The sequence below is a fragment of the Lissotriton helveticus genome, chromosome 3_1, assembly GCF_964261635.1.
Source record: "Lissotriton helveticus chromosome 3_1, aLisHel1.1, whole genome shotgun sequence".
Taxonomy (NCBI): domain Eukaryota; kingdom Metazoa; phylum Chordata; class Amphibia; order Caudata; family Salamandridae; genus Lissotriton; species Lissotriton helveticus.
This window is the reverse complement of record NC_136061.1, coordinates 325,187,185-325,205,712: the sequence shown is the minus strand read 5'-3', so window position 1 is coordinate 325,205,712 and position 18,528 is coordinate 325,187,185. Positions and strand designations below refer to the sequence as shown.

Genomic DNA, 18,528 nt, shown 5'->3' with positions numbered 1-18,528 from the left:
CATTTCCATTTCAGGGGTGCTACAGGGTGTCCTTTGGACACCCCTGGCACCCTTGAAATCGCATTCTTATTTGCGATTAGAAAATTGCTAATCGCAAATAAGGATTGACTCCCCATTCTTTCCTAGGGGCCTTTAGGCCCATAGGAATGAATGGGGAGTTATTGTTATAAAATTCTTAGTGCAATTATTAGGTCATCACATCTGATATACATAAGTACAACGTGCCACCCCGATTATACATTATAAGTATTTTACATGGCAATCAATAATTCTCTATTAATTTATCATGTCGTTCAGTTCTCATGACAATGTGTATTCGCACATTAATCAGAAGTGTCACATTGATCAATTATATAACCTCCTGAGAGCCTTTCAGTCATTCTACCCTTCAATCACCCAGGAAGTAATGTAGCTCCTGATCGGAGTTCATGCCATGTTCCACCGCCTGGAGTTTAAGAATCCAGAGAGCCTCTATACGTCTGAGTTGTAATTCCTGATTACCACCTCTTTGGTCAGCATTAACATGTTCAATGCCACAGAATGAGATTGTTTTGTTATCTGTTTGTGTCCGGCAGTCATTAACATGAGATGCAGTTGCATATCGTGCGTCCTTATATTTAATGGCCCTTAGATGTTCATAGATTCTTTCCTTTAGTGGCCTTATTGTGCTGCCAATTAAAAGTTTCCACATATACATCTGATCATGGAAATGACGTAGCGACTCTTGCAGTTAATCATCTGCCTAATTTCATATTCCTTTCCTAGGTGATTGTGAAATACTCTGGTGTTATTCATGGCCAAGGGGCATATTTTGCAACATCCACATTTGTGGAATCCCACACATCTCTGTTCCAGCCAATTTAATTGTCTATTGTGTTGTTTTGGGTAGCTCGGGCTGATCAATGATTTGATAGTTTTACCTCGCTTATACGTGATAAGGGGGTGTTTGGCAACGTATTGATTGAGTGTTTTGTCACTGGTAAGTATTTTCCAATGCTTTTGCATGCTCTTCCTCAGTGTGACAGCTGCTTCATTGTAGTTAGTTATTATTCTTACATGGGACTGCGCTTTGGGGTCATGTCTTTTATCTCTGAGGGTGTCGCATCTAGCCAAGCCCTCACCTTATGTTCAGCTTTGTTAATTATCTGTGATTTGTATCCTCTAGTTAAGAACCTCTGCCTCATATTGGTTTTATAGATTTTTGACCTTGTAAGTTGCCAGGGCCGTAAATGCTTTTTGTAAGCCAATTTTAGTATGGTCTAGTAGTACCAGGTCGTAGGCGTATTGCATTAGTTCGATCTTAATGCGCCCAATCCTGTGGCTCCAGTCAAGGCTTGGCCCATGTCTGCGGTGTATAAATGAAAGAGCATCGGGGCTAAGACGCACCCTTGCTTTAGCCCACTATCTTCTCTATAGCAGATTTGCTCGAGAGTTTGATTCTTACCAAGTTCGTGAGTACACTGATTGAATCGCTTGTAATAGAGATGGGTTGATATTCCAGCGTGCCAACTTCTGCCAGAGGATGGTGCGATCTACGCCATCAAAAGCTGCCGAATAGTCAATGAAACAAGCAAAGAGCGGCAGACTTTGGTGAGTCACGGCTTGTTGAGCTAGATATGGCAGGGCGATTATGTTACCCACCGTTGATGCCCCAGGTCTGAACCCTGTTTGAAGGAAGGGCAGAAGGCCTTCAGTGCTGGCCCAATTTGATAGTTCCGCCAGAAGGGTGCTTGCATAGGCCTTGCCCCCAATATCCAGCAGGGCAATCATACAGTACATTTTTGGGTTGGATTTTGGCCCTTTCTTATATATTGGGTGCAGTAACGACCCTCTCCAGGAGTCTGGAACGTCTCCCAAGAACCTGCATTAGGCATATAACTGAGTCAGATTGTCCGTCCAGAAATCTGTGTCTGCCCTGAAGATTGAGCCAGGCAGGCCGTTAGGACCTGGTGCCCCATTGTGTCGGATCTTTTTTAAAATTGTGCGAACTAAAGTTTTGCCTGGAGGGACTTGATCATCCAACGCTTTCAATGCGTGTATAGTGCTGTCTGATTCTTCACTCTCATTAAGGCATTTATTTAAGGAAGTTCTACTTTGATCTTCTTTGTACAATGTTTTCACATGAGCGGCCCAGGTACCAGCATAAAGTGAATTCTATCTGTGGGTGTCTCCTTGGGTTAGATTATTTAAGTATCGCCAGAACTCTTGGGATTTGCATGGTCTCAGCAAATCAAAGATCTTCAGCCATTTCGCCTCAATGCATTCGTGTTTCGCGGGCCAGACCTGCTTCGAATGGCTTTTTACGGCTTCTTTTAGTAGCCTTTTGGCTTATGCTGAGCCAGTTTTACGATAAGCCCTACGTTTGGCATTTAACTGTTTGGCACTCTCTTTAATTGCTGGGATGAGTCCTAGAGTATGTGATGGGCCTAGGGGTCGCTGCTTTAATAATGGTTTAACAGCACTCCAATCCTTTATAACTAAAATAATGGATACTTTACCCTCCCCTTATGTATTAGTACTTGGGGACCTAAATTGTAATATATCTAACTGTGGGCTTGATTTGTTTCGAAACAAACTTAGGGAAGAGTCTTTGTCTATACCTCAGGCCCAGTTCCCAGCTAATATTAAATCCAATAAAAGAGGTAAATCTCTTTTGGAGGGTCTTCATAATATGGATTGTTTAATAGTAAATGGGAGACTCCCTTCGGATACCCCGGCAGCTTTTACTCATAACTCTAATAAGGGAAACTCTATTATTGATTATGTAATTACAGATTGCTCTTTTTATTCTTCCTTGAAAGATCTTGTGGTTTTAAATACTAATCTCAGTGACCATAATGTGCTGATGCTCTCGGTTTCCCTTAGCCCTCCTATGGTGGATTCTTGGAGCATCAATACGGATAAGGTAAATTTTGGTTTACACTCTGGAAAATGTTACTGGAATTCTGGGTCTTATGAGAATTTAGTAACGCTTTTAAACTTTACTATAGAGAATTTGTCCTGCTGGGATGGGAGGGTACTAGTGGGATTTGCAGATTTTTTAGAATCAGTAACTTCACTAGCTAAAAAGAGTCCCCTTGTTAATAAACCCTTAGTAGTCCCCCAACCGCTTCGGGCATTAAATAAAGAAATAAATAAAATATTAAGGGGACAATATCTATCTTTTAGGCAGGAAGCTAGCCAGAAATTAGCACTCTTAAAAAGAAGGAGATCCCGTCTAAAGGCTAGTTTGAAACGAAATAAGGAGGATTCCTTATGGATTCAGCTTAGGGAAGCTGTATACAACGGCAAAGCAAAGTCATTTTGGACATTGATTGGCAAAGGATGCGGTACTAGGGTTAGCCCCACGCCTATTGCAATTGATGAGCAGATTTGGGTCCAATTTGTTGAGAATTTATATAGTAATAACAATTCCCATTTAATTAAGGATGTTTCCTATGTTGACTCTCGTATGTATGATTCCCCCTCTGAAAAGGAAATAGAATTTGCCATTAAAAATATGCGCTCCTCTGGCGCGATGGGTCCCGATGAGGTTCCCATCTCGGTTTTAAAACAACAGGCGGAGCTATGGAGCAAAATACTTTTTCCTGTGTTTAAATCCTGTTTTGGTAGTGGAATAGTCCCTCCTTCCTGGAAAGGGAGTATCCTTGTCCCTTTATATAAAAAGGGGGCAAGGGACCTCCCTCAAAATTATCGTCAAATAGCCTTACTTGACGCAATCGGTAAGGTATTTGCAAAATGCATTCTCACTCTAATCAACGATTGGGTAATTGAGTTTAAAATTCTGCCCATTGAGCAAACTGGTTTCAGGCAAAATCATGGAACGTTAGATAACTTGACTGCACTCCAGGTTATCACGGAAAAATATGTGAACGTTCGTGGAGGGCACGTGTATGGTGCATTCATCGACTTCTCCACGGCATTTGATAAAGTGGATAGAACTACGTAGTGGAGAAAGCTATTCGACCTAGGGATGCCCCCCTTTCTTATCACATTAATCCGTGCGCTTTATTCAGATACCTGGTGCAGAGTGCTTCTTGGCGGTGAAAGAGGTTTATCCAGAATAATACCCACATCCAACGGGTTAAAGCAGGGGTGCCTTTTGGCTCCTTTGCTTTTTTCTTTATATACAGTTGATCTTCCTCTGGCTCTCTCAGCATGCTCGGGTATTGCTCCGTCCTTGGGGGGGACCCCCATTGCATGCCTTATGTATGCTGATGACATTTTGATTCTCGATCTAACTCCAAAGGGCCTGAATAATCGCCTGCAAGCTCTTCATGAGTATGCTGAAAACCATTATTTGTTGATAAATACGGAAAAAAGTAAAGTGATGTGCATGTCAGGAAGGAAGAAACCTAAATTTTCCAACTTTCCATGGACAGTAGGGGGCCAAAAATTGAAAACTGTGAATTCTTATACCTTCCTTGGTAAAATTGTGCTGAGTAATTTAACTGAGAGCTCATATGGCCATAATTTGCGGAAAGCTGTTTCGCAGGGAAAGAGTTTGGTAGCCTTGTATAAAGCTACCGGTAGAAGGCATTTCTCTATACTATTAGATGTATTTAGAGTAAAAGTTCCTGCCTCCCTTCTTTACGGAATAGAGCTAATTGACCTAAAAAATTGGAGCGCCTTAAACTCCGCGGAAGGAAAAATTTTACGCAGTTTATTATCTGTTAGCACAGCAAACTCAACTCCGGCCATAAGACAGGAACTCGGTTTACGAAGCAGCTGGGTCCAGGGGCTAGCAGGCATCGTACGCTGGGTTTCTAGTCTGGCAAGGAGTGAGCCTAACACCTTAAGACATCTCCTAAAAAGTGAGCTGTTGGGAAACTTCAATAATTTCTCATCGATTGTAAAAAAAATTTAGATTCGCTGTGGGTCAATTGCAATTGGATAAGGATGTTTTATTTTCTTTATCTCCTTATCAGTTAAAATCTCTTCTGAAATCTTCTACGTGGGAATTAGGTTTCAGACTAGATAGAGATTCGCGGAGGGTGAAAAAAGGCGGTATGCCGGTTATTGAGTCCTGTCTTTTGAGGAAAGCTCAACCTTATATTCAATGGAATATTCCTCATGGCGTTAGACGCCTAATGTTCTTAATAAGACAGGATTTGCTTCCGTTGAAATCTCTACATTCCAAATGGTATGGCCTGTCACCGATTTGTGATTTTTGTCAGATGTTTGATCAAGATTTGCCCCATGTCATCTTCGTTTGCCCAGCTTTGATGCCTTTTAGGCGAAGATGGTTAAGACCAATTTGCCTCCAACTTAACATTTTGACTGCTACTGCTTTTCAGGCGGCCTTGATCTCCCCGCCAAATGAAATGTTTTGTTTTAAACTGTACAAGTTTTTTAAGTGTTTTTTGGATTTGTATTAACGCAGTGTTCCTGATGTTATAACTATTTTTCAAAATTTCTTGCTTTTCTGTATGTATATTTGATGTCTTTTATGTGGACCTCGTAAAGAGTTCCGTTAACATAATAAACTAAACTTGAAACTTGAAACTTGGCCTAGGGGTGGTTCTGCTTATTGTGTCCGCTCTAAGCAATGAGGCTAATTTGCTGGCAAACTGATCCCATTCATCTATAGCGCCCCTAATGTTCGCGCTAAGTTGCCAGCCTGCCCATGTTTTTTTCCATTTATCGAACTTGTTAATTGGCGCTGGCCCCCATTTGATTCTTCCTAATAACTTGTGCAGTTCTTCTCCATTAGGTGCCCCAATGCAGCGTAAAGTGTGGCGTGTATCTGCTGTGAGGTTTAACGTAATCAATAAGGCGGCATGATCGCTTTCGCTTCGTGGCTACACTGTATAATTTACCATGAGATTTTGTATTCTCTTACTTAACAAAATATAGTCTATTGTCGTTTGATTATTGTATGTGGGAGCAAAAAATGCCCCAGGCTTATTCCTTAAACAGAGAATGTACTGTTATCAGATTGTAAGCCTGCATTAGGGCATTGAAAGCATCTGTAGACCCGAAATGTACAGTGCTGGTGGCTAAAATCCAGGACTGCCTTCATATAGCCTTCATATAGCACAGGCGACACAGCCTCCCTATGCATCTTAGTGCCTAGGTTAGGTATTCTAGACTCCAAAGCATTTACGGTAATGATGGAATTTTAAATGTAAGCTTTGGTGGGTTAACTAAAAGAATGCCTCGTTGAAGATTTTGAGGGGTAAATACTTCCAACACTGAAAAAAAGATTTGCAATTTTTTTCCTACAGTTTGTTCCCAGTAAGTATTTGTCTTGGACAATTGAAACTGAATTACTTATAGGCACTTATTAGTCTGCGGTTCAAGAGCCCTGGGGAAACGTTTTTCTATGAATTCCATTTAAATGACGTGTAGATTTGTGTAGTGCCTACGACCATTTATATATCCTCGTAGTGCTTTTGCAATCTGGGTGCACTTTACGGTTTTAGGGTACTAGTCAGGTATTCAGATGGGTTTTGGATAGCTTTGTAACATACTGTTTACAGAGTAGCCATATGGGATAGTGCCCTGCTATGTTGACGAGAGTAGGGTATTGTTTAGAGGTGGCTTTTTGTGATGGTGGCCGGCTAGACCCTGTAATGGATTTTTGTGCCGAAGTGATTGCGGTTTTTTTTTAGGGCTTGCCTATGCAGCGCGCAAGCGTTGCTTAGGAGGGTACCTTTTTGCTATCGCCCAAGGCTTTTGCTTAAGCCGGGCATGTTTTGCTTTGGTTTGTATTACAACTTGTGCACGTTTGGCGAGTCCCTTGCGCCATCTGTTTGCAATTATCGCGAAACAGATGGCGCCCCTGCGTGCTCCCGCAAGGGAAATGCTGCGCTCCGCTTTAACTTTCGCTGCCCGGTGCCGTGCTTGTTAGCATTGCATGGGGTACATTTTGGAGAGAGACTAAGGTATCATACCTGCAGTCTCATTTTACATTCACTTCTTCATAATAATAAATAAATATAATACATTAGGAGTCTGCATTTGAGGAACGGATGAAGAGTTGGCCCTATTTTGAACGGGAAGAGTTGGTTGGCAGGACAAAGTGTTGGTTGCAGGAAGAACTACCCGTCGCTTGATTTTGGTAATAAAGAGACATGTACGCTTTCCAGAAATAGCTTCATGGAGGGGTGGGGTAGGGCGAGGACGGAGGTTTTGAGAGAACATTTTGTGAGACGTGCCTTAGCCTACGAGCCCCACCTCTCCTAATTATGATGGATGTGTTGCATGCGCCACTTTGCTGTCTGCAGGAACAGAATGGAGTAAATGGCTAAATGTGTCTTTTTTTCCCCTGAGATTTATGGGGTCGCCTCCGTGATGGGGAGGGTGTCAGACAGGGGCTGGTGCTCAGGAGGGGTCAGTGTTATTGCGTGGCTGGGATCGGTGTTGCAGGAGAGCACGAGCCCTGAGCGCCACGGCTTGTCTGGTTGCCATTGGACACATCAAACAAGGAGCTCAGAGGGAAATGACCTAGGTCGCCCTCCACTCAAACAGTCATCAAACCAACAATGACCTAGGTCGCTTATGGGCATTCAGTTTTAGACCGAGAAGGTGTACTGCTTATCACACTTTTTTCTCAGCAGAACAAACCTCCCACTTCTCATCATTCAAGGGAAGGTAATACACCAGTCAGTAACCCATCTTAAAAACAAGCCTGCTCCCTATCCAGACAGTAAAAGAAGCCCACACCAATAAAGTGATGAAAAAAATGTGAGAAAGCGCGATAACACCTCACGGGCGCACCACCAATGGGACCCCTGGTAGGTACTCACCAGGACGGCCCAGTTATCATCATCGGTGTTGATAACTGGGCGCTTTCTCACATTTTTTTCATCACTTTATGGGTGTGGGCTTCTTTTACTGTCTGGATAGGGAGCAGGCTTGTTTTTAAGATGGGTTACTGACTGGTGTATTACCTTCCCTTGAATGATGAGAAGTGGGAGGTTTGTTCTGCTGAGAAAAAAGTGTGATAAGCAGTACACCTTCTCGGTCTAAAACTGAATGCCCATAAGCGACCTAGGTCATTGTTGGTTTGATGGTTGCCATTGGAGACAGGAGTGTTCTGCTGACAGCACAGGGTTTCCAGCTCAGACCGCGGCAGAGCGGCCTGCAGTGCAGCGCAGCGCGGTGCTTCTGGGCACGGGGGTCTCGAGTCGAGACACACTGCTTTACTCCTCACACCACCCACTGACTGAACCCCGATTTGCACTGACAGCGTTTGGCTGTCACCAACACCATGGCATGGCTAGGTCTGAGCGTTTACTTACCCCACTGACTCTAAGCACTACCTTATTTATTTATTTATATATTTAATTTGTATAGCGCGTTATAACCACCGGGGTCTCTAAGCGCTGTTTGTCCAGAATTACGTCGTGGGGGTTCGGCCTCTACTTGATATTACCACAGCACCTACAGGCTGCTCCATGCTTGCTTAAACAGAGTGGTTTTTAACTTTTTCCTGAAGGATAGCAGGTTACATTCCTTCCTTAGTTCTGGGGCCAATTTATTCCATAGAGCAGGAAGCGTGTTGGAAAAAGCGCGTCCTCCCACCGTGGCCAGTTTGAAGCGGGATTGGGACAAGAGGGTCGCATCCGACGAACGCAAAGTCCTGCTCGGTGTATAAGGGGACAGGCGAGATTTCAGGTACCTTGTGATTCCCACTTTCACACCTGTCTTGGCGGTCACTTCCACCCCGTGACTCACTGCACCCCAAGACTGGCAGCCACCACATAACCTTAACCTGCGGCTCCTTAACTTTCACTCTCACCTCAACTCTTGCACCACACTTTGGCACTCAGCGTTTCTCTCAGCCACCACAGACTTTTACTCTCTCTGCCAACCATGGCCCTAACCACCACTACTAAACCTCCCGTTCCAGCCCCGTGCTTTTTACATGCAGCCTGTCACTGCAGACCCTCACACCTACCCCATAATGTACTTACTGCAATTTGCTGACTACCCTCCATCTTTTTTTCTGCCTTACCACTGACTATTACAATAAACCTCGATTTCCGCCGCCACTCACAGCCTTCAGTGTCCCCCTAGACTTTCATTGCAACTCCCAGATTCGTCCAATAGCTTTTACTGCCACAGTGCCACCACACAATTCCCATTACCACCTGATGACTCGTACTGACACACTGGCTACATCTGCCCCCTCACTCAGTGGGTCACCCCTGACACTCCACTGTCTCAGTCTTACAGTCCTTGTAGCACCCACCACACCAATGTGACTCTCACAGATACGCACATTCTCTTTCACTCATCCCTAAATCTTACTGCAAAACCTTCCCTTTCATAGCCACCCTACGAAAGCCACTGCTTCCCGCTAATCCTCACTATCACATGCTTTCACTGTCATCCCTTAAGCTACACTGTCATCCCTTAACTCTTACTTTACTTCCCCACTTCTCCAGAAGCCCTCATCTCTCCCATATCCACTGACTGAGTGCCACACCATCCCTGTGACATAGTTCACTGAATTTCGGTGCTACCTGTAATTCTTGTTCATGACTCCCCCACCAATGCACACCTCTCCTGAATGCCCCCGACTGTCTTCGCCCCTGCCTGACTCTCATACCCACCATAACTCCCTGCAGACTTCCAGTACCACCTGAGGAGTCCCACCTCCTCCATTGCTTGTCATTGTCGCTGTCTGGCTCTTGCCGCCATCACTGATTCTCATCTGATATCTTGTGGCCCAGCCACTGCTTACGACTGTCACCCAGACGTCCTTTGCATCTTCTTTACTCCCACGCCATCTCTTACGTTCAGCCTGGTTTCCTGACTCTCACCGCATCTCTGACTCTTCTCTCACGTCTGACACGGACAACCATTGACAACCATTAATTTACTCTCATCCCAAGCCTCGGCTTCTAACTGCCTGGTGCTTAATTTATGCATATCTATATAAAACCAAAATTCCAGGGCTCTTGTCAGGAGGCCACTGCAACTTGCACCACCCATTGCCCCTGCCAGCGCTGCCAGTGACGGTATCAACACAACTACTAACCATCACTCTCCTACAAATGTGAAAATGTAGACTATTCCAGGCCCCAAACACTATAAGAATGGCTTTTAATGTACATTGAGTTAAAAAAAAAACAGATGTTGTGCTTAGATCTGATTGACACAAACAGTGATTGCATGCGGCAGGCCGTTATAAGTGCCATTGTTGCTAATTAAGTGCCAGTGCTGAGCTCCGTAAACCACTGGCTCAAATTAAGCACTTTAACCGCCAACCTGTCGCTTATCACTTGATCTCTTGATACACATCCCGCTCGCCAATCTGTCCAATATCACTAACCCTTCTGAGTTAGTATCACCACCTCTCCCTATCTCTGACTCTTATAAGGCCCCCTGACTCACCATGACTCTCATTGCAATCATGGACGCTTCTTAAGTATTCCCACCAAACATGACTTTGACCTATTCCCTATTAACGTCATCTTCATCTTCTTCCCAGTCCTGCTTCTTTGCACTTACCTATCTGTTTATTCATGCACACTTGCTAATATGCAGCACTATCTGCTTCAACTTTTTCCAAGCCTTTCCATGCCTCAAAAACACAATGTGATCTGAGTGCAGAAATGTCCTGATGACAACTTCACTTTGTGGATATCTGTTCTGAATCATTTTTTGACTGCTTGTTTTTCTTTTCCTCATGTGGACTTTATTTCAGGATTCTGTGGTGTCAATCAATCAATCAATTAATTCGTATTTGCAAAGCGCAGCACTTCACCGGCAAGGGTATCCAGGGAGTGAGTTGTAGGGCTTAGTCGAAAAGCCAGGTCTTGAGTTTCTTCCTGATATTCGCCAGGGAGGGTGATGTCAAGAGGTGGAGGTTGTTCCAGGACTTGGCGGTGAGACGGGAGAATGAACCATCTCTACTGTAGCTTTGACAGATGCATGGTGTCTGGGCGAGGGAGGTGGAATGAAAGTCTCTGGAGGGTTAGTGGAAGTTAAGTGGTGGTTGATGTATGCTGCTCCTTGGTTGTGGAGGGTTTTGTGAACTTTTTTTTTTTTTTGCCACAGTAAAAAAGATTGGAAAACCGGAATCAACCAGAAAAACATCAATACAAAGAATAGAAATGTTGTAGAAAGGCAGGGAGTAATTCTTTGCTAAAAATGAAATCCCACTTGAATTATTACGGAAGGCATATTTCTGGTGTGAAACACAGAGAAATGCTACAGCTGTTCCCACTGTGTAAGGTTACATGTCTTCTAAAGTGTTATAGACTTGTCATTTGATGCTCCATAGAAGAGTCTGCAATATGAGAGATTTGATGAGGTCCAGTTAGAAAAGTACAGGCAAGACAATCACCATAGCAATTACTGTGCTGTTGTCCTAGTGCCAGAGTCAGACTGGAACACAAATTAGGCCCAGGCACCAAAATAAAAGTGACCGCTATTTGTGAATAAGACAGTTAAACAACCATTTGCAATGTAATAGGTCTCACAGTTACGCGAGTTTAGCTATTGGCATTGTAAATGAAAATGCCTTTTATTTATGTTTTAAAAACGAAAACAAAAATAAAAGGCATTGTTATTTGCAGTGTCAATAACTCAAAGTTGCGTAAATGCGAGGCCTATTGCATTGCAAATGCTTGTTTCAATTTGCTGGTTTGTGTGGTCATCCATACCTTGGATTTGGATAGTTAAGTTTTTATGTGTCTTTGTTCATTTTGTGGCTTTTATGCAACGCTATCTATGTACATTGTAGGTATGGTAAATTAAGCTTTTTTTGTGTGGCTAGGGTGACCAGACGTCAAGGATTTACCAAAACCGTCCTGGTTTTTTGTAAACCGTCCTGGCCTTCCGATTATTTATCGAAAGCGAATACTTATCCCTGTTTTGTGGAGAGGGTCGGGTGAGCCTGCCCATTAGTAAACTGCTGATGTCACAATGCCTGCTGCCAGAGCAAGCAGCTGAGGGGAAAAGCAGGCCAGGTCACAGAACATATTTAAAGCAGCTGCTTAAATGAAGAATAAGTGCTTTTCTTTCTTCTGCTCAGTTTTTTTCCTAGCTGTACACTGACCAGCACGAAGGAGATATTTATGGCAACATGTTTATTTTTATTTTTTGCATTCCTTAGGTCATTATAGAAAATTTAGCATATTTCAGCATGTTTGTACATATTCTCAGCTACTGCAATTTTTTTTTTTAAACTAACGTGTATAAAACGTAAGAACTTTTTGTAACAACATATCTAATCGCTTTTGGTTGTCTGGCTATGCACGAGAGAATCTATTTTTATTCTTCATGTTTGCAAACATGCTCTCTCTCATATGAAAGAACTACGTACCAAGGACTTAAGTGGATTGTGTGACCATGTTTTATATTGAAGAAAGTGCCTTCTGACACATGATAAGGATATTGCAAGTCACCTTGGAGTTCCATAGCTTTGTAAATGAACTCCCCCTTCAGTTTCGTTCCTCTGTATGCTCATGTAACTTCTGGGTGACTTGCTATATAATCCTAACGTACGGCAAAGGGGTACTGTATAACATGTATAAAAGGTTAAGCATGTGTGAAAAACAGTTTCTTTTCGGTTATGAAAGAGCTAAAAAAGAAACTTTGGCCTCTGGCTTCGGAAGGATATGCAAATCGTGTTTTGCAGGTGCACTGGATTTGATGATTGTAAATTTGGGAGTGTCAGTCCACAAGTAGAGTGCCACACGCTCAATAAGCAGACACTGAACTACTGTATTGTAAATAAGATGCTGTTGATGGTCGCCTGCGGTTTGGCAGGCGCTGTACCTCCTGAGAGCTTCCAATAAAAGCTCATTTGTTTTATAACGGAATACACCAACGGCAAATTCTGTCTCGCCATTTCTTTGCCCTCGATTGCCCTCTTGTCCTTAAGTTACTCTTCGCTTTTTAAAAAAAAACTTTTATGTTTTTCTTTTTAGAAAACCGACTGGGAGGTAGCCGTGAAAAGCATTAACAAAAAGAATTTGTCTAAGTCCCAAATCTTGCTCGGCAAAGAGATTAAAATCTTGAAGGTAAGTTGCCCTTTATTTTTGCACTGCATGTTGCTTTGCATGTGCCAGTTCAGGGTTAATTCAGTCTTTTCACCAGGTTCTTTTGTCACAGTGGATTGAAACCCAGAAATAGTATCTGCCCGTTTCCTGCCTACTTGATGATCATGCTTCACTGTTTAATTCCACCACACATCGGTGCAGTTGTGGGTAGTGAGACCCTGCTTGCTTGGTGATGTAAAGCATTACATTTTGAACCAATGGCACAAACTGGAAAGGTGTCCCCAGGTGGCAACCCACTCGTACCTGGTAGTGTCAGGGGTGAATAAATAATCTGGATCTGCACCTATTTTCAGATTAGATGTGCAGGATCCTCACTCAATTCCAAGTTATATTGGAGGCAGGAATTTAGGGTCCGTCTACTACCAATGAGCCAGATGAAGCTGCTTGATGCACATTCAGAGATGGGCAATCAAAGCTACCTGATCACAAGATACCATAAGACTCTGAGCTCTCTGAAAGCACCATTTTAAGGTTCCACATGAAGGTCAACTTCTGATGCAAGATATGCGATGACCGTTTGACCGTTAGGCCTAGGTAACACAGTAAAGAGGTCACCTGCTTGGAGAATATATAATTTCCAGGGGAAAGCAGCTTTGAGCAAAAAGTTGTCAAAGTAGTGGTAGGTGACATGCACACCCTGAATCACAGAGTTCATCACTGCCATATAAGGATGACTTTATATTGTCTGTTTACTCTGTGACAAACCCAGATTTTCATCTGTGAAGCTGCCAAAGAAGGTTATGGAAATGTAGATCCTACAGGTCTAGGTTACAGTCAGTCCCCAGTTGAGGAGCCAGGACTATATAGATTACTTACCTTTGCAGAAGGCTCTGAATGGTAAGTAAAAGGAGTTGAAATGCTGAAAAAACAGAGAGAACCTTAGTGGTCTCTTGAGTCACTGGGTCTGCTGCCTCCAGTGATGGGAGCTCTAGAACCTGCAGCAGGAGTGCAGGGTTCTGGGTGAAAAGCTAAGGAATATGTAAAGAAGGGATCGAAAGTTGTGCCCACTTATGGACAGAACCCATGGATTCTGTGGGATGTCTTTCTGCACCTAAAATAAATGGTATCTTCTGTGACAATGAGTGGGGTCCTATGTAGCCAAGGGCAGAATCTGGCGCAGCAAAGAGTGGGTCCCTACACGACACACATTGTTCTCTGCTGCCACCTTTACTAATGTCCTACCTGTCTTGAAATGACCCCCTCCTTGTGTACATTCATACCCGTTACTGTGTACATTTATGCCCCGTGCAGCTTACATTCATGTACCGCGTTGTGTATTTATATTAATTCCTGCCGGTACTGTATACATGAATCCCTGTACCTTATGCTTTCATGCACGGTACCTTACGTTCTCGTTCCCAGTGACCCCTTCATCAATATTACGTCATGTACTTTCTTGCCCTGTTTTGTGTACATTCATGCCTTGTGCATAAAAACCTAGGGATGCCCTGCCTGCCTAAGTGTGATGTTCTTCAAGGGAAATCTTTAGCTTTGTTTGAATACTTCTTCTGTGCACGGTGTTGTAAAGAATGTTTTTGCAGTACCATTTCAGAACAAGTCAATTGTGCCATGTATCGTCGTTAGTAAAGACGCTGTCTGCTTTTTTAAAGTAAATGTAATGTGTTCTTCTTGTAGTAAATACAGGGGGAGCTGAATATCTTTAGTATGTTTTTGTCTGCATGTACAGTGTTTGACAGTGCAATTATTTTTCTAGGAACTGCAACATGAAAATATCGTGGCTCTGTATGATGTCCAGGTTGGTGAATCTTGGCTTTTATTTGGCTTTTGGGGTTCATTGCGAGCAGCAGTCCGAGACCTCTGAATATGTTTCCTTTGGTCATTAGGACCTTTGTATGGTTGCATGAGGGAATGCGGTTCAGGAGAGGTGGGTGGGGGCAGAGAACAGGATGTTTGTCAGCGAAGGTTGCTGTGTAACTTAAAACGTGCTGCTGAGGTTCTTCTTCTGCACTCAGTACTGTTCCTGCTCATGTTTCAGTACACTTCCTGCTAAAACGTATTAACCTCAGTGGTGGGATGAACTGAGGACGAGCAGGGGGATTTACAAAAATAGGTTTTCTTGGTGATTTGAAAATCATAATTTCTTTTTTGGGATATTTTTACTCTAAACGTCGTTGGCATGAATGCCAGGTAGGTTTGCACCAAGCGATTCTGTTTTCAGAGGTGGTCAGCAGTGCACCAAGTGTGATTGACAGTGTGGGGGATCCTATTCCTGCAGATAGAGTACCAGTGTGATCGCACCAGAGATTAATAATGGCACTTTAAATCAGGCACATCACTAACTGAATTGTCACTAGGATGTCTCCTTGGATAGTGAGGTGTCCCTAAATGCTCTCCCTTTCTGTATTGCCTTTGCCCTAACATCAGAAGGCCAGGACTGGAGTGATTTTAGTGGAGGGGGCCACCATGAGAGAGAAGTAGGTACCTGCATTTCTGAGCCCTCTTCTTGTCAGTACCTCTCACACATAACCTCAAAAACGTAGGAATATTGCATTCAGTTAGGGCGTCGGAATTGTTTTTTAGGTCGAGCCTAGCAGCACACATGTGCTGCTCTGCGAGGCATGCTGTATCTCCTCAAGGGAGATTGATCCCGCCCCTCGCTTCCCATTTGTTCCTTTGTCTGCCTGTTTAAATTCCTTTCCTTTCTGGGGCTAATTTTCACATTTGTTCCTTCTTTCAGTGGGTAGTAACTGTCCCTAGCAACTGGCCCTGTTACTGTATAATTGCTCATCTGTTCTATATCGCTAGGTTTTGCACTACTTTTTCTGTTTGCTAGGGAAGTCTCTTCTCACGCACAGCACGCACTCTGCTGCTTCAACTCCTCCCCCACCCTTTCATCTTACTTCTCCTCCCACCAGTCTATGTCCGCCGGGACAGGAGGTGGACATTTTGTTAGGGTATTTCCCAGGAAGCGTGTTATGCAGGTCTACATTAGTTACAGTGCACTTTTTTTTCTTTGAATTACCTCGCCTCGAGTTTGGAATGTTGTTTGCTGGCTTTCAGATGCAGACCCCTCCCAGGCCCTGTTGCGGCTGCGCCCCGCTTTTATCACTTTTTTAAATACAGCATACGCGCAACAAGAGGCTCTTAACAAAAGGTTGTTTTTCCACCCGTTTTGTTGAAGGGTGTACTATTTTACACAGTGGCACATTGGTCTGTCTAAGGGCTCTGAAACCGTGCAGCACTCTTATTAACAGAACTTTGTGCGAGACTGGCTTTGTAAAACCTATGCCTGCAGCTGTCCGGTTTGGATTCCTGTTTCTTTTTGCCACCTCATCCCCCTGCTCGTAATTCAATTTGGTTCCTTCTGGGTTTCCTCTAGAACGCCTTATGCTAATTGAGTGACATCAGTACTACATACACAGTGTTTGGCTGCTGATTGAATTTCACCCCGGCAGGAAGGGTGGGAGGTAGGCGTGGAGAGCTCTGCGGAGAGGGCACGACTCCACACTAGGCATGCCTCTTAGCAGCATGCTCTAGAAACTTTTGGTATGTATGTACATGTTATTAATTCATTTTTGTATTGATACACGGCTAACAGGACTGTTAAGAGCATGCTGCTGCAGACTTGATTGATTTGCACAAAGCTCTTCGCCTGGTGTAATGGCATTCCCAGACAGCCTACCTAAAGCAGAGTGAGACGCTGTGTGTTTTAATAGCGGTTGTCTTCCATTTCCCCACGGCCGTCTATTCCTGTGGGCCTCCGGTCCTCTGGGCACCTTGGCAGCGAAGCACACTTCACATGTATTGCATTGCTAACCAATTGATTTCGGTCAGAAATTACGCAGTTAGATAATTTTGACACACCACTTCGGGCAGGTTTTGTTTAAAAGTCGCACCTCAGTAGAAGCCCAGCGTCCGAGTCAGGACTTTTTGAGGCTCCTTGTGTTTCAAGTGAGGGTGAATTACAACATGCAATAGTTATCTTTTTTTTAGTTTTTTTTTACAATAGATTTTATTGAAATTTTACATCCAGTGGGGCGTACCCCCCACAAGCAATGGTCATATAAGGTATGGATCATAGGTACACAAATCGTTGATGAGGGTATCATTTGAGGATCAATAAAACGTTCAAACCAACAACCCCGGCCTCCCACCACCCCCCTCCCTTGCACCGCACATCCCGCTTGAAGCATTATACAAGCATATAAACATACAGGCATAACTCCGCGCCGGCCAATCAACGCATTAGATTGGAAAGTCATGAAATGATCCTGATTCGTTGATGTGGGAAAGATGGAAAGGTCAATGCCCCAGTAGTTAGCCCATGCAGTCCATATCTTCCCGTGCTTCTGCTTGCAACCCCGAGCCTGAAACACCGCCACCTCGGCAGACATACATTTGTCTAATGCAGATTTGCAGGCCGCCACCCCCGGGGGAGGAGAGGACTTCCACTGTTGGGCTATGTGGCGCTTGGCCAATGTGAGTCCTAAAAAAAGTAGGTGTCTTTTGTATATGTTCCCCCCCAATATCTTCTGTACTGTGGAGAAGAGTAAGTCGAGGATCTTCTGGGAGGTCCCAATCCAGTACTCGCCTCGGGCAGGACAGTACACCCGACCAAAAATGTTGTAGCGCCGTACAGCCCCAAACCGTATGCAAAAAGGACCCGTCTTCCGATTGGCATCTGAGGCAGGTGGGAGATGGGACAGCCCCCATCTTCCAGAGACAGAGGCGGGTGTAGTACACCTGATGAAGATATTTAAACTGGATCAGTCGATATCTAGAGATGCAATAGTTATCTTTAGTTTATTCAGGCACAAGGCTTCCCCGGCTTTTTCCACATCAAGCATGTGTGCGTGTTTTTAATGGACTTTTGATAAATCTTTTTCGATGAGGTAATCCCCTCCAGATGTGTTTTATCTGTTCTCTGATTAAAAGAAACTACTGTAACAAAGTGGGACATTAGGAAATCCGGTAGTGCTCATGAATGTTTTTTTCCCAATACTTAGGGGCCCATTACGATGTCGGGCGGATCGCCACCGCCCCGCCATATTACTATGGCGGGGGGGACCGTGGCGGACGGAAACACCGTCTGCCGCTTTTCCGCCCCGGTCGCCTTGCGGCCGGGGCGGAAAAGGGTTTATATGGTGGCGGTGTTTATCAGACACCACCAGCCATATTAGGATAGGCTTAAAACAATGCCTTTCCGTGGCGGCATCGCGGAAAGGCATGCGGTCTTCACTTCGGGGGCCCCCTGCGGGCCCTCGGAGTGAAGGACAGGTGGGGGTGCACATGGGGGTACCTGTGGTACCCCCTGCATTTGCATTAACAAAGCGGCAGGCACCGTGTGGTGCCTGCCTCTTAGTAAATGCAAATGCATTAGTGCATTTTTAGCATTGTGGCGGGCGGTGCGGAGTACACTGCCCGCCACAATGCTAAAAATGCAGGATGCGCCCGCCACAGTGGCGGGCGCATCCTAATACCCCCCACGGGACCCCCACCCTTATGGCAGGCGGTCCCAAACACCGATAGGATGGCGGGCGGATTC

At 44.2% G+C, this 18,528-nt stretch overlaps 1 protein-coding gene across 1 annotated transcript in view; it reads left to right on the top strand.

Annotated features, from left to right (window-relative positions):
- ULK2 (unc-51 like autophagy activating kinase 2) overlaps window positions 1-18,528 on the top strand; it is a 565,259-nt gene that overhangs the window by 54,223 nt on the left and 492,508 nt on the right. The window contains exons 2-3 of the mRNA XM_078679911.1: window positions 12,891-12,983; window positions 14,737-14,778. Coding sequence (XP_078536037.1) covers window positions 12,891-12,983; window positions 14,737-14,778 — 135 coding nt within the window. The remainder of the gene's footprint in view (window positions 1-12,890; window positions 12,984-14,736; window positions 14,779-18,528) is intronic.